Source organism: Gekko japonicus, unplaced genomic scaffold (assembly GCF_001447785.1).
Source record: "Gekko japonicus isolate JY-2015 unplaced genomic scaffold, Gekko_japonicus_V1.1 scaffold3556, whole genome shotgun sequence".
Taxonomy (NCBI): Eukaryota; Metazoa; Chordata; class Lepidosauria; order Squamata; family Gekkonidae; genus Gekko; species Gekko japonicus.
The window spans coordinates 55,652-81,764 of NW_015173246.1; the positions used below are offsets into that span (position 1 = coordinate 55,652).

Genomic DNA, 26,113 nt, shown 5'->3' on the forward strand with positions numbered 1-26,113 from the left:
AATCACTACTATCCGCTCAGTCCATTCCCCCCCTCCTTTACTTTCTCGCTTATGAAGTTAGAGGATCAACCTCCCTCGTCTTTTTCGCTGGGGGGGGGAGCGCTTTTAGTTCTTTTTCTCTGCATTTTGACAACTCACAGTTAAGCCGATCTTTTCTTTTTCAATTTTTTCGGATGGTCGCTTTATCACTCGGTGACGTCTGGTGGCTCCGCTAAACCCCGTAAAACGGGGTCGCTCACGCAGCAAGGTCCATTGGGGCAGGGCATGGCGGGAGCCTCGATCTCCGACCTCTCGGCCGAAAGAGAGCTAGTCACCACACCTTAAAAAGGATATTATAGCTTTGGGAAAAGTGCAGATCCTGAGGTGCTCGTTCGGGTCTCCGCTTGCGCGGATTCCCTCCTCCACCGCGGGCGGGCGAGACGCCCTCGGGAGCGGGAGCCAAACCGGAAGCCCTTTTCTCTCTTCTCTTTGATTGAAAGTTTGTTCAGTGCTTCATTTGCTTACTTATGTTTAAAACATTCTTTAACACACACCCCCCGAAAGGTCCACTCAGTGATGGCTCTGTGGTAGCCACAAGGGCCAGTTACATGCCAGCGCTAAACATGGCGAGTGTGCGTGTCAACAGTGGACTTATCCCTAAAATGGTGTCCATGATGTCTGGAAGCCCCTAAGGAGAGACTTGAGGTTGGGTTCCAAGGTATAGGGCAGGTGTGCTTGTAGAGTCCCAGGTTACACTCTTTGCTTGCATGAATGTTGCGGGTGGCTAAAACTCCCTGTTCCACAGGCGGTATTCCATGCTAAGTGATGACCCTTCAGAGGCAATCGATGGGCAGAGAGAGAGAGCCCCTCCCGTTCATTCCAGTGACACTCCTCCCTCCTTCCTAACCGATGCTTCAATTGCTGTCGTGATGTTTTGTGTGTATTTTTAAGTCTCTTTTTAAAATTGTTTTACTGTTTGGGAATCGGTTGACTTTAATGGCTGTAAAATGTGATTTTTATCACATTTGTTTTAAATGGTTACCCAGCCCAGTGGCCCTTTTGAAGTCAGAAGGGTGGAATACACGTTTTTTAAAATAAATAATGAAATAAATTTGAGAAAGGGAAGGTTATGGTCAATGGCGCCATCAGAAAAGACAGGTGCCGTCTTCTTTCTCTTACGGACCCCCTGCCAACTTACTGTCTGTTTCACCCGATGCCCTGGAACACTGAAGATGAATGCAATACGTGTGAACCTTGCTTACTTTCCAGACCAAGATCAACAAAGACTTCACAGTGAAAGCGGCCGGGCAGGGCCAGGCCACCATGACCGTAGTGACCTTGTACAACGCAAAACTCCGTGAGCAGGCTGTTCCCTGCAGGAATTTTGATCTGCACGTGGCTGTCACACCTTTCCAGCTCCGTAAGTCCCAACGGTGGGCTTTGAGTGGCCAGAAAAGCGACAGGCCTGCTCTCGAGTTGAACGGCTGCATAATCCCTGAGGATTTGCAGCAATGCTACTTAAATCTTGATTTGGTGATGTATATGGAGATGGGAAGGCAATGGCAAATCATCTCTGCTTAATCAGTTCCCCCTGAAAACCCTGTGGGGTCGCCAGAAATCAGGTGCAGCTTGACAGCACTTTACACACTCACACACATATGGCGATGGAGCATCCACGCCAGCATTCCTGTACATATATGCCTTACAAAATTATGGACTAGGGTCAGGGGTCATTTCGTAGAAAAAGAGGTGCAGGGGCTCATTTAGCATAACTCATTAGCATAACTTATTTGCATATGCCACACACCCTGACATCATCAGACGTGTGTCAGACGGCAACACCCACCACTGGACTGTTTTGGATTGCTAGCTATTGGGGGGGGGGGAACGTGCAGCTCTGTCCTCACAGAGGAGCTTGTACCTGAATAAAACTTGGTCTTAAAGGTGCCACTGGACTGTTTTGGGCCGGGGGGGGGGGGTTCTGCAGTTTCCCTGGCTGTTGCTGCTTCTTGCCCTGACTGAGGGCTGCTGGGAGCAGGGGGTGGGGCTTGTTGCATGTGCCTGCCCCCCGGGCTCTTTACTGCCGGAGCTCTGCTCCTGTGCGCTCCTGCAGGAAATGACCCCTGACTAGGGTTAAGGTTGCCAACTCTGGACTGAGAAATTCCTGGAGATTTGGGGGTTGGAGCTTTGGGAGGGCAGGGTTTGAGTACAGGGGGGACCTTAAAGGGATATAATGCCATAGAGTCTAGCCTCCAAAGCAGCCATTTCCTCTAGGGGTTTGCTTCTTCTTTTTTACTTCTTTATTCTGCATCATGCAGTGCTGCTGCTGCTTCCAACAATTGCCAGGCAACTACAGATTTCCCGGGTAAACACTCTGTTTCCCTCAATGCTTTGCCAGGTCGCTTTATATTTGGAGCCCATGCTCTACGTCTCCTACTCAGAATTAATCTTGCATTTAATCTTGTATTACCTGGGAAATCTGTAGTCACACGGCAATTGTTGGAAGCAGCAGCAGCAGCACTGCATGACGTAGAATAAAGAAACAAAAGAAGAAGAAGCAAATTCATGGACTGTAATTGGACTAGAATCACTTTTGCACAGTGAACATTGGTTGGGGTGCAACCTTGGTTGAGTCACTGTGGTCCATTTGTGGCTGGAATTCTCTCTAGGGGAGCTGATTTCTGTCATTGGGCAATCAGTTGAAACCCTGGGGATCTCCAGGCCCCACCTGGAGGCTGGCACCCCTACTTCAACCATATACAAGTGAGCACTACCAGCTTCAATAAAGCGTTAGATTAGAATATGCATATTTACTGCTTATGAAAACTTCTTTGCAAGGATTTTTTTAATGGAAGGGGTCTTTTGGTGAGCAAGCTAGAGATGAAATGCATAGCACATGGACCAGGGGTGTTAAACATGTAGACCGGGGGCTGGATCAGGCCCCCAGAGGGCTTCTCTCAGACCCGCAGTGGAACTGGCTGTCTCCTGCTTCTGCTTCCAGTTCTGCTCCTGCTGCGTCATGGTAGGTTTGCAGCTTACATATACACCCCTGAACAGCATACTCAAGACTGCAACAGCACAGACATTTTGAGGCAATAATTCAGAGCAAGAGGTGTCGGTTATCAGGCACTGTTAAATAAACAAAATATTGCAAGGGTGCTCATGTTTTGAGCATGTTTTTATTTTAAGTAAAAAAAAACCCCAACCTTTGTGTTTGTGTCCTTTATAAAGTTTATATCTCCGCTACCTGGCGTTACACTTTATGACACACGTGGCCCAGCCCAACAAGGCCTCATTTATGCCAGATCCGACCCTCATAACAAATGAGTTCGACACCCCTGGTGTGGACAAATCCTTTTTCACACCGACTCTGGAGTCGAGTGAACAATCTCTCCCAAGGCACTTCGCACAGTGTGGGTGTAATGCAAAGAGGCTAATTTCTCTTCTTCTCTCAAAACAATTTCTAGGTAAGGCAATAGATGGAGTCCTTGGAGCAGTCAAGATACAAATCTGTGCCAGGTGAGAACGGTGGGAATTGAAGGTAACTCTGGGTCATTGTGGCAGTTCAGAGTAACAGTGGGAGAAGTTCAACAAGTTTAGAGTCCAGTGGGGCACTTTTAAGACCAACGAAGGTTTTATTCAAGTGTGAGCTTTCGTGTACATACACACTTCGTCAGATACATTGAAACGGAAGCTACCAGTCCATACATATACCTACTTACCTGTATGTACGGACTGGGAACTCCCATTTCAATGTGTCTGAAGAAGTGTGCCTGCACATGAAAGCTGATACCCTGAATTAGACTTTGTTGGTCTTAAAGGTGCCCCTGGACCCAAACTTTGTTCTATTGCGATAGATTCAGGTGGGTCGCTGTGTTGGTCTCCAGCAGTGGCACCTTTAAGACCAACGAAGTTTTATTCAAGGTATGAGCTTTCGTGTGCAAAGGGCAAAAACACTGGAATGGCAGGCAAGGTTCAAACTTATAGCCAGAGAATGGACAGCAAGTATCTAGGTTCGAGCCCAGGAGGATCTCAGAAACCAAGGCTGTGGTCACATAATCATTTTGATCGGGTTTCACCGCTATTCCCTCTCACATTTAAAATTGCTGATCAGACACCCATATCCGTCTCCTGCACTGAAGTGGGCTTACTCACGCAATCCTCCCGGTTCCCTAGCGAATTTTCCAACACCGGGAAAATCAAGTACTTTCCGCATATTTGCGTTTGAATCCATGATTTTGCCTATCTGGACAGCCATCTCTCACAATGATTGCGATTAGGTCGTCTGAACGTCCTTCTTCCAGTAGTCTTTTTTGTGACTTTCACCATTGGGCACATGTGTGTGCATGTGCATATGCGCATGTGCAAATAACTTTTTTTTTTTAATTGTGCTGCGCCACCACTTGGGCGGCGCAGCTGTCTGGACAGTGCCGGGAGCATTGTCGCGCAAAGCAAGCGGTTGAGCAAGGGATGTGTGATCATCTGAACCCACTTAAAAATATCCCTGATCAAATCTACAGCAGGGGGAAATCGCGGTACGCTTGCCGTGTGACCACAGCCCAACAAGTTTTCCACGGAATGAGCTTTCAAGAGTCAAACCTCACTTCCTCAGATACAAGTTGGAATGGAGATTCCTGAACTCTTATAACCCAGTCAGAAGGTGGGAGAAACAGAGGTTTGAGAGAGAGGGAGAGAGAGAGAGAGTCCGTGGGACCCAATGATGCTGTCATTCTGGGTGCACCAGGGAGGGAGGGAGGGAGGTTATAGTTGTTCCTAAACCTGTCCTGCCTTGTATGCATTTGCCTATCCCCATGATGCATTTGGCCCACTCACTTTCTTCACTGTGGGAAACTTAATTCCCCAAGCGCTGCCAGGCCTGGTGTGGATTGGGACCACAGTGCTGGAGGAGGTGGGACATCGGCCTCCCCCCCTGCCCATTTCCCAAGGCAAAACAGCCCCAGGGTGCTTTTTGCCCTATTGTGGGGCTGCTTGTGCCCTGAATACTGTATCCTATCATGCAGCCTGGCCCTAGTGGTATGAGGAAGGGATGGAACGAACACCCGTCCCTCTCTGAGCTAAGAAATCCATTCTGAGCGTGTTCCCCCTCTGTCTCTGACCGCAGGTACCTCCGTGATTCCGATGCCACCATGACCATCATCGATGTCTCCATGCTGACGGGTTACGGGCCAGCCACGGAAGACCTAAAGAGGGTAGGTGGGACAATCGTATACGTCACCAGCCTCTTTTCTACAAAACAGAACGGCTATTCCTGGCCAGTTCCTCACAGGTGTGGGTTGGCCATAACTGTGTTCGCCACCGTCATTTGCACTTTCTTTATTATTTTATTTCGTGTAGAACCCCAGTGCAGCTGGCCACCTTGCATAAGCAAATATCTTATATCAAATAGTTGAGCGTGGCCTAATCTGTGGATACTTAAATCTGCAGAATGGGCCCTCAGTGACGAAAAACAGGTAGTTTGGCAAACTTGGGGGACTGCCTCAAGTTTGCAGAAAAATCTGAAAAGGTTGAAAAAACACAACGGGGAGTAAAACCCCCCCCAAACAAAAACATTGTCTGCACATGCACAGTTTGGTGTAGTGGTTAAGTGCGTGGACTCTGATCTGTGAGAACCGGGTTTGATTCCACTCTCCTCCACTTGCACCTGCTGGATGACCTTGGGCAAGCCACAGTTCTGGCACAGCTGTTCTTGAGAAAGAGCAGTTTCTGTCAGAGCTCTCTCAGTCCCACCTACCTCACAGGGTGTCTGTTGTGGGTAGGGGAAGGGAAGGGAAAGGAGTTTGTAGGCCGCTCTGAGACTCCTTTGGGTAGTGAAGGGTGGGGTATAAATCCAATCTCCTCCACTTGCACCTGCTGGATGACCTTGGGCAAGCCACAGTTCTGGCACAGCTGTTCTTGAGAAAGAGCAGTTTCTGTCAGAGCTCTCTCAGTCCCACCTACCTCACAGGGTGTCTGTTGTGGGTAGGGGAAGGGAAGGGAAAGGAGTTTGTAGGCCGCTCTGAGACTCCTTTGGGTAGTGAAGGGTGGGGTATAAATCCAATCTCCTCCTCCTCCTCCTCTTCTTCTTTGTCTCCTCCTCCTCTTCTTCTCCTCCTCCTCTGTTGGAGGGAGAGGATCCTCCTCCTCTGTTGGAGGGAGTGGATCTACTATGAAACTTATGAAGCTTAAGCTTCAGGGCTGCTAATCCTGAAGAGGCCCTGAAGCAACTTTTTTGTGGTGATCTGCCACGGAACAACCCCATCGAAGAAGAGAACAACCCAGACCTCATTGCTGGTGGGAAGGGCCTCACTGTATGGCCTATTTTCAAGGGTTCCACCCCAACACCCCGTTCTCTGTCATTTGGGCCTCGCGGTCCTTGCAAGGGCAGCGAGTACCTTGTTGGATGTTGCCCTATTGTTGCCGGTTGAGAAGGGGCCCTCACAACAGGAAGCATTTGCAGGCCCGGCAGCAGTAGCTGGGAGCTGTGTGGGGCTTGTCACCAGTAGGGGTGTGCAACAACAAAATTTTTTGGCCCGATTTGGATTCGGCCAAATTGGGCGGAATCTGATTCAGCTGGCCGAATGACCCCCGAATGCAACTTTCGGCAATGCAAGCCAATAGGGGTGGCATTTGGCCTGCTGAATCACATTCAGCTCAATTATACCCTATGGGGACCTTGAAGAGGGAGTTTCCTATCACTGAAGGGAAGGCAAATTGCCTTCCCTTTAGTGAAGGGAGTGTGCTGCCTCCGTGGCACGACTGGAGTTTTAAAAGTGAGCGAGCCGGGGAAGGCCTGCAGAGCCCCTCCCCGCCTTCCCTGGTTCGCCCACTGAGGCGGCCGAGCCAGGAAAGGCACGGGACGAGGCAGGGAGGCATTTAAATGCCTCCCTGTGTCTTCCCCGGCTCGCCTGCCTGTAGAGCGCTCCCCTTCCCTGGCCGGCGGCCGCTTTTCAGGCAGCCGCCAAATTTTGGCGGCGGTGGCTTTCGGCAGCAGACCGAATCAGATTAGAGAATTTGATTCGGCCCACGGCTGCCCGAAAGGGGGCCGAATGTGCTATTTTCGGGGGTGCATTCAGTTCGTCCCCCGAATGCCACTTTCGGCAATGCAAGCCAATGGGGTGGCATTCGGCCCGCTGAATCACATTCAGCTGAATTATACTCTATGGGGACCTTGTCACCAGTGTTGGGGGTAGAGAAAGCCTTGGTGTGCCTGGAGGCAGAGGCTGAAAGCTGCTCTGGGCCTGGCAGCAGCAAGAAAAAGGAGGAAATGGAGGTAAGAGGTCCTTTGCTTTGTACTCTGAAACTTTAGTGTATTTTTATGTAGAGTTTGTACTCTGAGATTTTATTTTATGCGCTACAGAAGTGAGCACTCTGAAATATACCATGAGGGAAGCAGTAAAGGGAAGGGGGTTGGGTATGTGGGCCAGCGCAGTGATAGATGCATATTTGGTTGCATTTGGGAATGAACGTGAAAGGGTTAAAATGCAGGCCACACAGAAAGGGTGAGTTTTAAGGAGAGAGGTGGCACCGCCTTAGGGAGGCTCTCCTGCGCTCTGCAGGGTCTCACGTTTTTTGTTCTGTGTTTAGCTTTCCGAAGGTGTGGACAGATACATCTCCAAGTACGAGATCGACACCGAAAAGTCCGAAAGGGGGAACCTCATCATCTATTTGGACAAGGTAAATTGGTTCTTCTGTCACCAGCTACCCAGATGGGGCAGGTGGAGGCAGGCTCAGGAATCTGCTCTTCTTCTTATCCCCCTTCCTTCAGAGCACTGAGGCTGTGGGCGGTTGGGCCCCTCCCAGTGTGGGGCAGCCCCTCCCACTGGCCACTGGCTGAGACTGTCTATGTTTATGATGTGACCTACTGTCACGGCTCAGGTGGGTCGTCACCTGACACTGCCACCACTCTGGATTTAGGATCCCTTGAGGATCCCAGAGCACCCTCCCAAGACCTTCAGACCTCCCTTTTTGGCCGAATAATAGGTGTGAGGACCAGGCAGAGTGAACAATGAAAATGGTTTATTGTATAGGAGGTCAAACAAACAAGGTGCAGGAATAATAACAGTAAGTGGGCGAAAAGAAAACAAATCAAATGCCCCAACGCGTCTAAATATGTACTGTCCCTAGCTCACTATTCCAAGTGGCACTAGACTACTCACCCTTCCCTCAGGATGAGGGTTTCTTCCCCACAGCAGCCTCTTTCTTTTGGCCCTGTTCCCTGGGGAAAAGAACAACTCTTCCTCTGTACCAGATCTTTTATTATAAGTCCCCTTTCTCTGTGATTGGCTAATTTTGGCTCCAAAACTTCTCAGGGGTTTCTGGGAGTTGGCCTCCACCAACTGCTACACAGGCTCCCTGGGCCTGCTAGGCCTTGCTTGCACAGCCCAGATCATGACACCTACTTTGGGCTGCCAGAAGATGGGATCTGTCAGCTGTCCTTGAAAAAGAGCAGTTTCTGTCAGAGCTCTCTCAGCCCCACCTACCTCACAGGGTGTCTGTTGTGGGGAGGGGAAGGGGAAGGAGTTTGTAAGCCGCTCTGAGACGCCTTTGGGTAGTGAAGGACGGGGCATAAATCCAATCTCTTCTCTCTTCTTCTTCAAACTAGACAAGCCAGTGTGGCGCAGTTGTTAAGATGGTTAAAGTGGTTAAAGCATTGCGCTAGGATCTGGGAGACCCAGGTTCGAATCCCCACTCTGCCAGGGAAGTTTGCCGGGGGACCGAAAAAGCCGGCTCTCTCTGGCTCCCTGCGGAACAACTTTGTCAGGATCACACTGAGAGATGATTTGTCTCCAGCGGAGATCTGGCGGCACACGACGATGTATTGTCTCTTTTTGTTTCCTGTCTCCACCCCAGGTTTCTCATGTGGTGGACGAATGTCTGGAATTCAGAGCTTACAAGTATTTTGAGGCTGGTCTCGTTCAGCCGGGATCCGTCACGGTGTACAGCTACTACTCCCTGGGTAATGGCAACCGCTTCTCTTCCTGGCAGAGATTAAACTGCATAATACCAAACCAGCCCTTTGCAAAAAGGTTCCCAAAGCATTTATTTCCTCCATTTTAATCAGTGCGATCCCATGGAATGAATCCCACACTCCAAAACAGGCACAATGGACAGAGTTGCTAACCTCCAGGCGGTGGCTGGAGATCTCTTAGAATTACAAGTGATCTCCAAACTATAGAAATCCATCCTCCTGGATAAAATGGCTGCTTTGGAAGGTGGACTCAGCGGCATTATACTCTGCTGAGGTCCCTTCACTTCCAAACAGGCCAAACCCCCCCCCCCCCCCATCTCCAGAAATTTCCCAACCTAGAGCTGGCAACTCTAGCAATGGACCACGCTGCATCCATTAGCACTCACCCCACCCCCCTGACCCCAGCTGAAGTGCTCTATGAAGTGCATGGAACAAAGAGTGATTAACACATGGAATCCACTGCCACAGGAGGTGGTGGCAGCTACAAGCATGGACAGCTTCAAGAGGGTATCGGATAAGCATATGGAGCAAGAGGTGCATCAGTGGCTATTAGCCACAAGGTATAGGTAGGAACTCTCAGTCTGGGGCAACGAACGCTCTGTATTCTCAGTGCTTTGGGGGGGAACAGTGTCCTGGCCCCACTGCTGGACCTCCTGGTGGGACCTGGTATTTCTGGCCACTGTGTGACACAGAGTGTTGGACTGGGTGGGCCACTGGCCTGATCCAGCATTTGGCTTCTCTTATGTTCTTACAAGAGGGACTTGGATAAGCATCTGGAGCAGAGGTCCATCAGTGGCTATGAGCCACAAGGCAGAGATAGGAACTCTCAGGCTGGGGCAAGGGATGCTCTGTATTCTTGGTGCTTGGGGGGGGGGCAACAGTGGGAGGGCTTCTGGTGTCCTGGCCCCACTGCTGGACCTCCTGAGGGCCCCTGGTATTTCTGGCCACTCTGTGACAGAGGAGTGTGGGACTGGAGGGGCCATTGGCCTGAACCAACATTGGCTTCTCTTATGTTCTTATGTCTGGGGCAAGGGATGCTCTGTCTTCTTGGTGCTTGGGGGGGGGGTCAACAGTGGGAGGGCTCCTAGTGTCATCTGGCTCCACTGCTGGACCTCCTGATGGCCCCTGGTGTTTCTGGCCACTCTGTGACAGAGGAGTGTGGGACTGGAGGGGCCTTTGGCCTGATCCAACATTGGCGTCTCTGATGTTCTCTTATGTTCTTAACACAACCAAGCAGTCCCGACTCCTGGTTTCCTCTGCTGTAGCCCTAGCCTGCATGAGATGTCTGTGCCTAGGCGGTTAGTACACAAAGGTTGGATCCAGTGATCCAGTCAGGCAAAGGTCATTGACCTGATCAAATTCCCTGCCTTGTGCAGGGGGGTTGGACTAGATGACCCTGGAGGTCCCTTCCAACTCTATGATTCTACCCTCCCCGCTTTCTACTACAGCTCACATTCCCTTTCTGACCCTGGATACGTTGATTCCTGGACTCACATGTGGGTCCTGCGATTCACTGATTTAAAACATTTCTTTGCTGCCTATCCACCCGTGGAGGGTCCCCACGGTGACCCTGCCCGTCCCTGGGATGGCGTTGAGGGAGAAGGGGGCAAAATCACTCCCCATCCTCCCCTAGCAGCACATTTATGTATTTATTTATTTATTTTTCAGATTTTTATCCCGCCCTCCCGGCCAAAGCTGGCTCGGGGCGGCTCCCATAAAAACAGATAATTACGTTGGTTAGCCAAACTGCTTTAATTATTTGCAGAGGCTTGATTAAATTTATGTTGGGTTTTGGTCAATGTATACAGAGGAAGCACTTTCACCCAGAGAATCCAACAAATAGACCACGTGACAAAGGTTTCCTTAGTAATCTTAGTTGTCTCTCTTTACTAAATGATATAACGTTTCACACACACAAAACATAGCAGAGTCATACAATCACAACATACAAGTTAAAGAAAAGAATTCGAAATAGTTACTTAGTTACTTGGGAGTCTGAGATAGGTATTTCGCTCCATACTTGCCTGGCTTCAGAAGATCCTGGAACTGTAGCAGTTGAAGATGATGCGGGGGGGGGGTTAGGAATGGATCCCTGGAATGATTGCTCTTCCACATTGCTTTGGAATGAGCCAGCTAATGTGGGCATGAAGTCTCTGGTCGTACGTTCCAGAGAGCTCACACACAAAGAGTCTAGTCTAAAGGAAAGGTTGGGGGGGGGGGATCCTTGGGTTCCACCTTTCTCTCTGAGACCAACCCATGGCTAACTTCTATTGGCTTGAGTGAGGAAAGGGGCAGGTATTCCCTAGGGGAGGGACAATGTTGAAAGTCTAGATACTATCTCATTTACATCATTTTGGCTAGGTGTTAAGAGATGTTTCCTGCAACTCCTTTTGTTGTGTTGATGAAGCTGGCCTCTCTCTCTCTCCGGAATGCAGGAGCTGTAAATGAGGCTTGACATAGAAATGCAGATTTTCAGTCCATGCCTACGTGATTCTTCATCTCTCCAGCAATGGGGAATCTCAGTCTCCAAGTTGTTGTTTTGCTCCTAACAAAGGACGCACCATGTTGTCTTGTTCCCACAATCCTTTGCTGACTGTAGGTGTGTGTGTCAAGATCCATTTACATAACCACAGCAGGCAAAAGCCTGTCAGGTAAACAGAGTCACAGCAGATGAGACACACACAGCCTTACCCAAGTCCATGTGGATTTGTGAGCATATTTCATGGCATGTGTCCTTGTATAAGCAAATATTTATTCACCAAAAAGTTCATCTCCTAACACGTTAAAACATAGAGCTGCAGTTAAAACAATTATAAACTCATAATAAGGTGCTAGTGATTATTGGTATTCATATGACGCTAGCAGCCAATATATACACCTGCCCACTGTCCGAAAAGGCAAGAAGAGTGATGTCACCTGCTTCTCTCCCCTCGCTTCATCTGAAGGGCCCATCCCCCTAAAACGGCTCGCTGTGTTCCAGAGGAAGGGTGGGGCCCTTTACATTTATCCCCGGCAAGCTCTAACCCAGGCACCTTTGGGATTCTGACCCAGCAGGGCGGGTGCAACCACAAAATGGCTGCTACAAAATGGCTGCCGTGTAGGAGGAGGACCCAGCCACAAAATGGCTGCTGCAGCGGCTTCCCTTCAGCCACATAGTGAAGAGGCGTGTGCAGGGGTCATTTCGTAGAAAAAGAGGTGCAGGAGCTCATTCGCATAGCTCATTAGCATAACTCATCTGCATATGCCACGCCCCCTGACATCACCGGGAGTGTGTCAGAAGGCAACGCCCACCGCTCAGGCTCCGCTGGACTGTTTTGGATTGCTAACTATGGGGCCCTAGCAGAGGAGGGAGCGCTCGTACCTGAATAAACCTTGGCCTTAAAGGTGCCACTGGACTGTTTTGGATTGCTAGCCGGGGGGGGTGGTGCACAGATCTGCCCTAGCAGAGAAGGGAGAGCTTGTACCTGAATAAACCTTGGCTTTAAAGGTGCCACTGGACTGTTTTGGATTGCTAGCTGGGGGGGGGGGAAGGAAGGAAGGAAGGAAGGAAGGAAGGAAGGAAGGAAGGAAGGAAGGAAGGAAGGAAGGAAGGGGCTCCTCGTGGCCCGGGGCTGCCGGGAGCAGGGGGCGGGGCTTGTTGCATGTGCCCGCCCCCTGGAGTCTTTACTGCCGGAGCTCCACTCCTGTGCGCTCCTGCAGGAAATGACCCCTGGGCGTGTGCTGTGGTGGCAGCTGCTGCCCGAGCGGCATTTGCATGGCCCATCAGATCTCCAAAAGCCACTCAGAAGCCTCACTGGGCAGAGGCCCCACCTACTATCTGAAGATACTTGAGACCAGTGTTCCCTCTAAGCTGAGTGAGTGTGAGCTAGCTCACAGTTTTTTAGCCTCCGGCTCACCCATTTTTGTCTCCACTCAGGGAGGATGGGGCTCCAGAGCAAACTGATTGATGCAGCAGCCAAATCGCTCGCTCACATCTTTAATGCCAGGAGCTCACCAAGTAGGATTTTTGCTCACAGGACTCCACAGCTTAGAGGGAGCGTTGGTCACCAGTGTGATGACGTCACTTTCAGGTGATGTCATTGCGGCAGTGACATCTCAGAATGCCCCCAAAATCCCCCCCCCCGCTGGCATGACGAGGGGACCTGGCAATCAAGGGAAGGCTTTGCAATTGACTGAGCAGAGTGGTAGGATAAGAAGCCATGGGTCGTCTGCAGGCCTGCTCAGTCCCCGTGCGTGCCTGCACAGCGGATACTCGATGCACGACACTCACAGTTAAGTACAACCCTGTTTTCTACTGCAGACCAACCCGGCGACCCTCTTAAATGATCTTTCTGCTCCTCTCTTCAGATGACCGCTGCACCAAGTTCTACCATCCGTTCCAGGGACGCGAGCACCTCAATAAGATCTGCCACGGTGACGTTTGTCGGTGCGCGGAAGGTAAGTCTGGGGCAGGGCGGGGAGAGGAAATAACTGCTTCCAGTTCGGCGTTGTGGTGAAGTGCGCGGACTCTAATCTGGGGGAACCGAGTTTGATTCCCCACTCCTCCACTCGCAGCTGCTTGGGCAAGCCGTAGTTCTGATAAGAGTTGTTCTCTCAAGAGCTCTCTCAGCCCCACCTACCTCACGGGGTGTCTGTTGTAGGGAGGGGAAGGGAAAGGAGATTGCAAGCCGCTCTGAGACTCCAAGTGAAGGGCGGGGTATAAATCCAATCTCTTCTTTTCTTCTTCCTCTTCTTCTTCCTCTTCTTCCTCTTCTTCTTCCTCTTACTCTTCTTCTTCTTCTGCTGCTCGCCAAAGACCTCCAAGGAATTTGTCATCTCCGGTTCTGCAAGGCTGGATTTTTGTGTCTCTGTGGCCTTTCAAAGGGTCTGGAGGAGTTTTTTTTTCAGCTTTGCAGATTCAGTGTGTTGAAATGAGCAGCACGCCTGTGTAGTTTACAGAGCCCACAGTAGGATCCTGGAGGTCTGGTTGCACTATGCTGTTAGTCGGGAGCGCCGAAACTGTTTTATGAATTTTGTTAATTATTTAACTGTCTTTTTGCGTTTTGTATTTTATACTGTTTTATTGTTATTATTTGGCGCTATGCCTCTGTTAGCCGCCCTGAGCCTTCGGGGAGGGCGGGATACAAATTTAAATAAATAAATAAATAAATTAGTTATTTTGGAATCTCTGTCCTAAGCTGCCCTCTGCGTGCCCCTCCTGCCTTCCCTTGGCTGAGACGGGCTCCGCCTCTGCTGCGCTCAGGGTTCGGGGAACCAACAGCTGGCAGCTCTTCTAACATGTCCAGCTCGTGACACCCGGGGGGCTTCCTAAGCAACCACCTGTGCCTTCATGGTCTTTCTCTCTCCTCTCCTCCCAAAGAGAACTGCTTCTTGCACAGACAACCTGCCGACTTGCAGGAGCGAGTCGTGGAAGCCTGCAAGCCAGAAGTAGATTACGGTAACTGCACTGGGATAGCTGGGTTGCGTGCAGGAGGGAAGGGGTTGTGTTGTGTCCAGCTGCCCCCTTTGAAAGGTCAATGGTGGTCAGCACCTCCGCTCATCCGCAGCGTTTGCCTCCTGGGCAGCGGCCACGTGGCAAGGTCACCTCCGTCTGCACGACAGGGCTGGCGATGCCCGACTTTTCATCCATGGCAATCTACAGTTGCCAGTCTCAAGCAGTGTGTCCCTCTAAGCTGAGTCGGTGTGAGCCAGCTCACAGTTTTTTAGCCTCCGGCTCACACACTTTTGCCTTAGCTCAGGGAGGCTGGCTCCAGAGCAAACTCATTTGTGCAGCAGCCCAATCGCTCGCTCACCACTTCAATGCCAGTGGCTCACCAAGTAGAATTCTTGCTCACAGGACTCCACAGCTTAGAGGGAGCGTTGGTCTCAAGGTGGGGCCTGGAGATCTCCAGGAAACAGAAGTCAGCTCCCCTGCAGAAAACGAGGGCCGATGGATGGCGGATTCTACGGGAGGATACCCGGCTGAGGGCCTCCCCCAAGCCCACCCTCCCCAATGTTCCACTCCAGAATCTCCAGGAGTTCCCCAGCCCAGAGTTGGTGTAGGCCTCTGCAGGCCTCTTGCCTTGACCAGGGTGCCCCAGGATAGCCCGATCTCGTCAGAAGCTAAGCAGGGTCGGTCCTGGTTAGTCGTTGGATGGGAGACCACGGAGGAAGCCCAGGGTTTCTACGCAAACCGCCTTTGATCATAGCTTGCCTCCAAAATCCTTTCCGGGGCTCAATGCTCCCTCTAAGCTGTGGAGTCCTGTGAGCGATTTGGCTACTGCATAAATCAGTTTGCTCCGGAGCCCTCCTTCCTGAGTGTAATATATCCAGTTCTGACCACGTGGCCGGCTTGGGCTCCACGCGGTCCAGCGCAAACGTCGAGCTTCGCTCCAAGAGACAATGGACTATGCAGATACTAGCCCATGCCAATCAGTGGGCTAGGTTCCCATCTGAGAGCCTATGGGACTCTCGGCCACTGTAAATAACCTATTGGGAAGTGGGGGGGTGTTATGGGTGGCGGTTTCACAGGGAATATAAGCCGGCCTGCGAGCCGGGTAAAGTTGTCTTGTTCTTGATCTGATAAAGTACGCTAAGCTGAAATCACTCGTCCGTCTGCGTACTTTTCACTGAGCTAAGACAGAAATGTGTGAGCTGGAGGCTAAAAAACTATAAGCTAGCTCACACTCACTCAGCTTAGAGGGAACACTGGCCGTAAGTCAGTTTTGAGTTGATGGCACTTTCCACCACCCTTCAAGCTGATCTCATCAGCTCTCAAAAGTGATGCAGGGTCGACCCTGGTTAGTACTTGGATGGGAGACCACCAAGGATAGTCCAGGGTTGCTACGCAGAGGCAGGAAATGGCAAACCACCTCTCTTGCCTTGAAAACCCTGCTTGATGCCACTTTCCACCACCACGTCTCTGAGCCACGTCGGAAGGCTCCATTGCAGCAGACTGCCCTGTGCCACCTCTCTAGTTCTGAAGCCGGGGAAGGGATGAGTCCGAAGGCTTCCTGCTTCCATTGTGGGGAAAATCTCTGCGTCTGAGAGGAGGCCTGTGTCTGAACCAATGTTCCCTCTAAGCTGTGGAGTGTTGTGAGCAAATTCTACTTCATGAGCTACTGGCATTAAAGTTGTAAGCGAGCGATTCGGCAACTGCATAAATTAGTTTGGTTTGGAGCCACATCCTTTCCTGAGCAAAGACAAAAATGTGTGAGCTGGAGGCTAAAAAACTGTGAACTAGCTCACACTAACTCGGCTTAGGGGGAACACTGGTCTGAACTAATGCCTATTCTCGGCCTTTGTTTTAAGTGTACAAAGCCAAGCTTAATGAAACAGAAGAGGAAAACGGTTATGACAACTACATGATGCAAGTTCTGGAAGTTATTAAAGAAGGTAAGAATTTCCTTCCGGGGCGGGGAACGGACCTCAAAAAATCAGAAATATTATTCTTAAAACCTGCTAATTTTCGCCCTATGCTTTAGTTGTTGACGTTTGCTTTTATACATGCATGACATGTTATTTTTATAAACGTACTTTTTAAAATTTTATGATGTGTTTTCATTCTCTGTTTTAAAATGTAAGCCGCCTTGGTCGCCCTGGCTGGATTGAAAGGTGGGATATAAATTTTGCAAAGAGATAAATAAATCGCATCGTATCTGTTTGAGCTTTGAGTTCTATCGCAGGTCAGGTCTCCTGAGGCCTCTTCCTACCAGGTCTCTCTACCTGTCCTTTGAACAGCAGTTTGAGCTGCAAACAATTTACTTTTATTTTATTTTATTAGATTTATATTCCGCCCTCCCCAGTGGGCTCAGGGCGGCGTACAACAGTTAAATATACAATTAAAACCGTATTAAAATAACAGTTTACAGATAAAATAGTAGAATACCATGTAACTATAAAATTGTCAGATGACTAATCAGAAGCAGGCCACTGATGGACAACTGGCCAGGAAAAGTCAGGGCCAAAGAAGCTGGAGGGGGGGAGGGGGGGAAGTCCGCTGCCTCCACCAAATGCCCGGTGGAAGAGCTCCGTCTTTCAGGCCCTGCGGAACTGCAGTAAGTCCCGCAGGGCCCTGATCTCACACTGGACCTCATTCCACCAGGCAGGGGCCAGGGCTGAAAACAGGGTTGCCAGGTCTGGATGGGAAAACACCTGGAGACTTTGGGGGTGGATCCAGGAGAGGGTGGGGTTTGGGGAGGGGCCTTGGCATGGTCCAATGCCATAGAGTCCACCCTTCAAAGCAGCCATTTTCTCCAGGGGAGCTGATTTCTGTCAGCTGGAGATCAGTTGTAAAAGTGGGAGATCCCCAGGCCACACCTGGGGGCTGGCAACCCTAGCTGAAAAAAACCCTAGCCCTGGTCGAGGCCAGCCGGACGTCCCCCTCTCTCCCCACTCGTCAGTTGATGTCAGGCTGTTAACCCCGGGAGTAGGTCTGGCATTCTTCATGGCCAGGGCTCTTTTTGTAGAAAAAGCACAGCAAGAACTCATTAGCATAACAGGCCACACCCAACAGCAGAAACTCATTAGCCATTAGGCCACACCCCTGACAGCACAGCTCATTAGCACATTAGGCCGCACCCCCACGTTACTAGAAGTGTGGTCATCCAGCTAAATCCACCTTTCCCTTCTTATTCTGTTGACCTTGTTTGTTGTCCAAACCCAGGGCTTTTTTTGTAGCAGGAACCAGGGGTCGTTTCGTAGAAAAAGAGCGCTAAGGCCCTCCCTGGCCCCAGGCAGGCAGGGGTGGGGAGAGGCAGGGAGGAAGCAACTTACCCTCCCTCTTCTCCTGCCTCCTCCTGGCTGAATGAGGGCCGGAAGCGGGGCGGCCGGAAGCAGGGGGCGGGGCTTCGTCATGTGCCCTGCCCCCCGTACCTCACCCGGGGGAACTGCGATCCCCCGCGATCCCCCCCGAAATGACCTCTGGCAGGAACTCCTTTGCATGTTAGGCCACACATCCCGTAATGTAGCCAATCCTAATGAGTTCCTGCTGTTGGGTGTGGCCTATTATGCTAATGAGGTCCTGCTGGGCGTGGCGGCCAACTTGGGAGCCAGCCGGAACTCCGTTCCTGTGCGTTCCTGCCCCAAAATAGCCCTATTCATGGCAGTGTCTTGTGATTGGTTGCCTGGAATTGCCTCTGTGTCCATACATGCCTCCTAAGGGCATAATTATTTCCAAAAAAGTGGAGGTCTTTTCCACATTGTAATCTTTCTTGCTTGTAACTTCCTGTTACTGGAGAAGACCCTGATGCTGGGAAAGACTGAAGGTCAAAGAAGACGGGGACGGCAAAGGATGAGATGGTTAGACAGTGTCATAGATGCAACGAACATGAAGTTGAGCCAACTGCAGAGGACGGCGGAAGACAGGAGGGCCTGGCGTGATCTTGTCCATGGGGTCGCAAAGAGTCAGACTCGACTGTGTGACTGAACAACAACAACTTCCTGTTTCTTCCCTGGTGTGTGTGTGTGTTCCGCATGTGTTTGGCTCCCTCTAGTGGTTGATTTGATATCACACTGGTTGATGTCCAGGATAAAAACCTGCAATTTAAATCTTCAGGGAGAGATATCCCAGACATAAACCGGTGTAATAGGGAATCGAACACGAGAGGGAGAAAAACACATGCGGGACAGAAGGGGGGGGGGGAAACAAAGAAAGAGAAATTTGTGAACAAGGAAAACGAGGATGCGACTTGATTCTCCATCTCATGGATAAAAATGGTTCCCCCAGTCATTCTTTCAGTTTAGCATGAGTCGGTTGATCTGCCAATGAAGGCGAAAGTATTTCTGAACGTTTTCCTCTGAATCCACCAGGGAGTGACAGCAACCCACGAGCCAAACCCCGCAAGTTTATCAGCCACATGAGATGCAGGGAGTCTCTGCAGCTGGAGGTGAACGCGGACTATCTGGTCTCAGGTCACAGGAAAGACCTGTGGCCCATCAAAAACGAGTACGTATTTTACTCCTTTCTTTGTTTCATATCCTGCTTCCCCCACATTGGCTCATAAAGCACCTGACGACAGTCTGGCAGAGTGGTTAAGAGAGCAAACTCTAATCTGGAAGAACCGGGTTTGATTCCCCACTCCTCCACATACAACTGCTGGTGTGAACTTGGATCAGTCACAAGTTCTTTCAGAGCTGTTCTCTCAAGGGCAGTTCTCAAGAGAGCTCTCTCAGCCCCCACTCACCTCACAGGGTGTCTGTCATGGGGAGTGGGAGGGGAAGGGATTGTAGGGGAGGAAGGGGAAGGGATCGGGTAGTGAAGGGAGGGGTATAAATACAATCTCCTCCTCCTCCTCCTCTCCTCCTCCTCCTCCTCTCCTCCTCCTCAGGGAAGGGATTGTAGGGGAGGAAGGGGAAGGGATCGGGTAGTGAAGGGAGGGGTATAAATACAATCTCCTCCTCCTCCTCCTCTCCTCCTCCTCCTCCTCTCCTCCTCCTCCTCCTCCTTCTTCTCCTCCTCCTCCTCCTTCTTTTCCTCCTCCTCCTCCTCCTTCTCCTCCTCCTTCATCTCCTTCTCCTCCTCCTCCTTATAATTAAATGGTTCCGCTGAGATTTTTGGAAACAGAAAGTTGGCCAGGAAGATGAGCACAAGATGAAAAGTGGCCCGTCACTGTCCAGATTTTTCAGGGGCTGTGGAGGACCCCTTTTTCTGCCATGTTTTGCTGACATACACAGAACGGGGCAAACCCCAGAGCACGGTTCCTCCAGACCCAGAGAGCCAGTTTGGTGTTGTGGTTAAGTGCACGGACTCTAATCTGGGAGAACCGGATTTGATTCCCCACTCCTCCACATGCAGCTGCTGGTGTGACCTTGGGTCAGTCACAAGCTCTGATAAGAGCTGTTCTTGAAAAAGAGCAGTTTCTGTCAAGAGCTCTCTCAGCCCCGCCTACCTCCCAGGGTGTCTGTTGTGGGGAGGGGAAGGGAGAGGAGTTTGTAAGCCGCTCTGAGACACCTTTGGGGATTGGAGGGCGGGGTATAAATCCAATCTCTTCTTCTTCTTCTTCCTAGAAAGATGTGGTTATCCCCACCTCTGTGGTTGCTGGACTGAGCAAATATGCCTCCCCTCTTGGGGTTGAGCCATGAGTATCTTAGCAGACCCAAGCTCCATTTTGCTAGCTGGAGCAGGACACGGAAGCCCCAACACTGTGTTGCTGCAGGGCCAAACTACATGCTACACTTTTTTAATGAGTTGGATTAGGAATTTCTTGACCCAACTCTCACTCCACTCGGTCAGACGGCAGGTGGTTCAGGGGACAGATTTGGATTGGGACTACAGTTCAGGGGGACAAGGGGCATCGCCGCCGCCCCCAGTGGGCCAGAAACTGGGACCCGACTCATTTTTTAAAAATGTAACCTCTAGTTCAGCCCTTAGAGTTAATCAGAAATAGGGATGCCCGCCTACAGGCCGGACCTGGGGATCCCCTGGAATTACAGCTCACCTGCAGACCACAGAGATTGGTTCTCCTGGCTGGAGAAAAATCGATGGTTTGGAGAGTGGGCTCTATGACACTGTGCCCCACTGGGGTCCTCTTCCCCCCCAGACTCCATCCCCACATCTACAGCAGTTTCTCAACCTCGTTCTGGAAATCCCACTCCACCACCCCCACTGGTGGCGGGGGGGGGGGGACCTGCTAAACCTAGTCAGAAACAATATTTTTGTATTCTACCTTTTCTGTTCCTCTCCCCCAGTTCCCTCTGGTGCATCTCTTTCTCTGTGTGTACTTGGGCTCTTTTTGTAGCAGGAACTCCTCTGCATATTAGGCGACACACCCCTAATGTAGCCAATCCTCCGAGAGCTTACAGTAGCCCCCTGTAAGAAGAGCTCTGTAAGCTCTTGGAGGATTGGCTACCATTGGGGGGGGGGTGTCGCCTAATATGCAGAGGAGTTCCTGCTATTAAAAAAAAAGCCCTGCTTAGAACAAACTTTCAGAAACTGGATCTGAGCCCCAAGGAACTCTTTTTGTGGCTAACCTTTTCCCCTGGCCAGTTTGATCCACTCATGCCCCTTAACAAACAAGGGAAACGTTGAGGAGGGGGAGGCATTTGCCTTGCTGGAGACAAAGAATGTGTCCGGTTCTCCCTCCTGGGCACAGGAGGGACTTTCTCTATTACACACATCCCGGCGGCTGAATCTCAAGTCTCCCCTGGAGTAGTCACCAAAGGGCACAAGCAGTTAATTCCTCATAGGTGGCAGATCTGCCTAAGAGTGGAACATCTGACAAGACTGGGCATCGTGCGTCATGAAAATGCATGCACCTCACAGCGGGTCCTATCCTCCTTTAAGAACATAAGAGATGCCAATGTTGGATCAGGCCAAAGGCCCATCCAGTCCAACACTCTGTGTCACACAGTGGCCAGAAATATCAGGTGCCATCAGGAGGTCCAGCAGTGGGGCCAGGACATTAGAAGCCCTCCCACTGTTGACCCCCCCCCCCAGCACCAAGAAGACAGAGCATCACTTGCCCCAGAGCCCCTAGCTATACCTTGTGGCTAATAGCCACTGATGGACCTCTGCTCCATATGCTTATCTAATTCCCTTTTGAAGCTGTCCATGCTTGTAGCACCCACCACTTCCTGTGGCAGTGAATTCCATGTGTTAATCACTCTTTGGGTGAATAAGTACTTCCTTTTATCCGTTCTAACCCGACCGCTCAGCAATTTCATGGAGTGCCCACGGGTTCTTGTATTGTGAGAAAGGGAGAAAAGTACCTCTTTCTTTACCTGCTCTTTCCCATGCATAATCTTATAAACCTCGATCATGTCACCCCTCAGTCGTCTTTTCTCCAAGCTAAAGAGCCCTAAGCGCTTTAACCTTTCCTCATAGGGAAAGTGTTCCAACCCTTTTATCATTCGAGTTGCCCTTTTCTGCACTTTTTCCAAAGCTATAATATCCTTTTTAAGGTGTGGTGACCAGAACTGCCCACAGTATTCCAACTGAGGACGCACCATCGATTTATATAGGGGCATTATGATATTGGCTGATCTGTTTTCAGTCCCCTTCCTAATAATCCCCAGCATAGGATTTGGCCTTTTTTATTGCAGTCGCACACTGTCTACACATTTTCATTGAGTTATCTACTACGACTCCAAGATCTCTCTCTTGGTCAGTCTCTGCCAGTTCGGACCTCGTCAACGTGTATTTATAGTTAGGATTTTACACTTGATCCCATCTCTCTGGAGGAATACAGACCATTTTCAGGCACATGGCTCAGCTTTTGTAATGTATTCAGATGCTGCCCTGAATGCATGGGGGATGAAGTGTGAATCATCCCATAGAGAAGCTATGTTAAGCTTCAGGCTTCGGCAGGGATTCGCGCCGAAAGTATTGTGTCCAATCACATTTGAACTGTCTGTGGTGGGAACGTATATGATTGGACTGTTATGCGAACAACCTGATAGGTTGGTACTTGTACAGTAGGTGTGGCTACATTAGCCCGGAATGTTTAAATACCGAGCAGCTGAAATGGACAAGCTGTTCGGGCTATGAGGAGTTGTACCGTGTTAGAGAAGTTGATTATCGAGCTGAATAAACCTGAGTTTTGCTGAAATCACTCTCTGACTATTTTGTTAAGTACCGACTTAACAGCTTTACAGCAAGTTTATATGATACGTGTATGACTGAATTCTTTATCAGTTCTTTGGTCCTTTATCCCTTTACCGTCACAGCAAACACAATATTTTGGCCACGTGCAAACTCGGGAGCTCAGCTTAGCCGTGGGTCTCGCAGTTCTTCTAGAATTACCAACCATAGGGTTAGGGTTAGGGTGACGGTTATGATCCGGGTTATAGCCTTCGTTTATTATTATTAGTTTAGTTTAGTTTATTACGGCCTTAAGACCAACATACGGAATAAGCATAACATGTGAGGGAGAGAGAAAAAACCGTCATAATATACAAAAACAGAAATCTGAATTTAAGGACTTTTAAAATGCGATTCCCGCAATCTAAGAATTAATGCACAAAACTCAGCGACTGAATGTGTAATCTCTGCATTCTTATCTGATAGGAGCCAGTGAAGCCTTGCTTTGTTTGTATTAATGTGCCTAGGTGTCCAATCGACTAATGGGGTAATGGAAGGGCAGAACATCTAGCTAGGGCAAATGCCCTTCTAGAGGAGAAGAAGAGATTGGATTTCTACCCCCCCCTTCCCTACCCAAAGGTGTCTCAGAGCGGCTGACAAACTCCTTTCCCTTTCCCTCCTCACAACAGACACCCTGTTAGGTCAGTGGGGCTGAGAGAGCTCTTGACAGAAACGGCTCTTTTTCAAGGACAGCTCTTGTCAGAACTATGGCTTGCCCAAGATCATCCAGCCAGGTGCAAGTGGAGGAATGGGGAATGAAACCCGGTTCTCCCAGATTAGAGTCCGTGCACTTAACCACTACACCAAACTGGCTGGAACGATCAACAGAATGGGACGTTCACTTTGTGCATGCACACAAAAACTTATACCCAGAAATGACCCCTGATGTTTGCCATGTTTAATGTGTCACAAAACACATAAGCAATGGCAGAACCTGGGAGGAGAGCCAATAATGGTTATCAGAGGTACAGCAGCTGACAATCACTTTCCCTTCCCCTCCCCACAACAGACACCCTGGGAGGTAGGTGAGGCTGAGTGAGCTTTTTCCAGAACAGCTTTTATCAGAACTATGGCTTGCCCAAGGTCATCCAGCAGCTGCAAGTGGAGGAGTGGGGAATCAACCCCGGTTCTCCCAGATTAGAGTCTGCGCACTTCACCACGACACCAAGAAGAAGAAGAAGAGGAGGAGGAGGAAAAAGAGGAAGAAGAAGAGGAAGAAGAGATTGGATTTCTACCCCACCCTTCACTACCCAAAGGAGTCTCAGAGCGGCTTACAAACTCCTTTCCCTTCCCCTCCCCACAACAGACACCCTGTGAGGTAGGTGGGGCTGAGAGAGCTCTTTTGAGGACTGCCCTTGAGAGAACAGCTCTGAGAGAATTTGTGGCTTGCCCAAGGTCACCCCAGCAGCTGCAAGTGGAGGAGTGGGGAATGAAACCCGGTTCTCCGCGCACTTCACCACGACACCAAACTGGCTTCTAGAATTCTTTCCCTCCACTGAAGTCAAATATATCGCCGGCTCAATGGTGCTTTTGATATTTAACAACACCCCGAGTTTGGACAGGTTAAAGCCTGGCGTTTTCCTAGAACGAGGGAGATCTTGGGTTGAAACTGCAAGGTGCCAACAATGATTTCTCCCCCTTGTACGCACCATGCAGTCTCTGCCAGTTCCTTTCCAGAGTCCCAATGAGCCATACGAACAGTGGAGCGAAGGCGTGAAAGGCTCAGTTCTCCTCTCCCCTTTTCCAGTGTCAACTACCTCATCAGCAAGGACACGTGGATCGAGAAGTGGCCAAGTGACGACGAATGCCAGGAGGAGGAATACGAAACCCTGTGCACCGACCTCATTGACTTCTCCAGCAGACTCAGCATTTTCGGCTGTGACAACTAACAACGGAAACGGCGTCTGCAGCAACTGCGTGAAGGCGGAACTGAACCGACATCGCAGAGAACACACCTCCCAGCCTGAAGCTCCGGCTTCCTCGCTGGCTCTGCTGCTGTACCCCCACATTGTGTTTTTTTGTATACATACATATAAAGAAAAATAAAGAGAGTTCTGACTGTGCTGGCGTGTGAGTTGTTCACCCCAAATCCTCCTATTTTAAGGTGGCTTCAGGATTCAAGCAGAAAGAAGTTGTCAGCAGTGTTCCCTCTAAGCTGAGTTAGTGTGAGCCAGCTCACAGTTTTTTAGCCTCCAGCTCATGCATTTTTGCCTTCGCTCCAGAAGGGTGGCTCCAGAGCAAACTAATTTATGAAGTGGCCAAATCACTCACTCACAACGTTAATGCCAGTAGCTCACCAAGTAGAATTTTTGCTCACAAGACTCCACAGCTTAGAGGGAGTATTGGTTGTCAGCCAGACCAATTAAGGTTCCCATTCGCGGCAGGGCACCTGTAGCCGATTGTAGCCTTTGCAGCCAATGCTCAGCTGACTGGTGGGTGGAAACTGGGTCCAAAGGAGGGAGGCACGATCATTCTCAACAGAGAAATTAAAAAGAAAAGCCCTCTTTTCATAGAATCACAGAATGTTAGAGTTGGAAGGGACCTTGCAGGTCATCTAGTCCAACCTCCTGCACTCTGCAGGAGCACAGCCGAAAGAGAGCCCTACATAGAATGATAGAATGTTAGAGTTGGAAGGGACCTTGCAGGTCATCTAGTCCAACCCCCTGCACTCTGCAGGAGCACAGCCAAAAGAGAGCCCTACAACATACCCGAAAGAGGGTCGTTCAGCCTCCGCTTGGAAACGTCCAGCGAAGGAGCCTCCACCACCTCCCAAGGCGGACTGTTCTACTGCTCAACCACTCTTACACTTAGGCAGTCTCTCCTGATATTTAGCCAGTATCGACTCCCTTGTAATTTCCACCCATTAGATCTAGTCCTGCAATCCAGAGTGAGAGAGAATAGATCTGCTCCATCTTCTTCACAACAGCCCTTCAGATACTTTTGTTACAGGAAGTTCTAATCGCAGAGTTCCTGACGATTCCTACGGGTACCTGGAGGTGACAAGGATAGTTCATCTTCATGGCCTGCTGCCACAGAGGATTGTTCCACGAGCTTCTAGAACCCCTTAGCTGAGTACTCCCCTTCCCTTTTGGTACAATCAGAGATCCAGTCTCCGTTCTCAACCAAACGATCATGTGATAAAGACGGAGGGAACACTCTCCCTTCAGTTCTCTTTCTGCTGCCATGGAGACTCTAAGCAAAGTGCACTGCTGAGGGCGAGCCACATATTCCACCCACTCCCTGTGCCAGACCAGCGAAGGGGAGTGAGCATCCCAAATTTTGGGGAATAGGGTGTTTGGCGCCATCTTTTAGACAGCCACAAGCAGTGCTCCCTCTAAGCCGTGGAGTCTTGTGAGCAAAAATTCTACTTCGTGAGCGACTGGCATTAAAGTTGTGAGTGAGCGATTTGGCCGCTGCATAAATTAGTTGGCTCTGGAGCCCTCCTTCCTGAGCTAAGAAAAAAATGTGTGAGCCGGAGGCTAAAAAATTGTGAGCTAGCTCACACTAACTCAGCTTAGAGGGAACACTGGCCCCAAGTATTGGAAAGTAGGGGTGTGCATGGGGAAAATTATTGGTAAATGCCAATATTCCCGAATCCCAGTATTGGT

General features: G+C 50.2%; 1 protein-coding gene across 1 annotated transcript in view; it reads left to right on the top strand.

The window, feature by feature from the left end:
- Positions 1-24,504, top strand: part of LOC107120136 (A.superbus venom factor 1-like) — a gene marked incomplete at its 5' end in the record, with an annotated part of 77,231 nt that extends 52,727 nt beyond the window's left edge. Inside the window, 10 exons of the mRNA XM_015422783.1 lie at positions 1,249-1,399; positions 3,447-3,498; positions 5,102-5,189; positions 7,564-7,653; positions 8,830-8,935; positions 13,295-13,384; positions 14,307-14,384; positions 16,238-16,321; positions 18,737-18,872; positions 24,253-24,504. Coding sequence (XP_015278269.1) covers positions 1,249-1,399; positions 3,447-3,498; positions 5,102-5,189; positions 7,564-7,653; positions 8,830-8,935; positions 13,295-13,384; positions 14,307-14,384; positions 16,238-16,321; positions 18,737-18,872; positions 24,253-24,394 — 1,017 coding nt within the window. The remainder of the gene's footprint in view (positions 1-1,248; positions 1,400-3,446; positions 3,499-5,101; positions 5,190-7,563; positions 7,654-8,829; positions 8,936-13,294; positions 13,385-14,306; positions 14,385-16,237; positions 16,322-18,736; positions 18,873-24,252) is intronic.
- Positions 24,505-26,113: the final 1,609 nt, after the last annotated feature.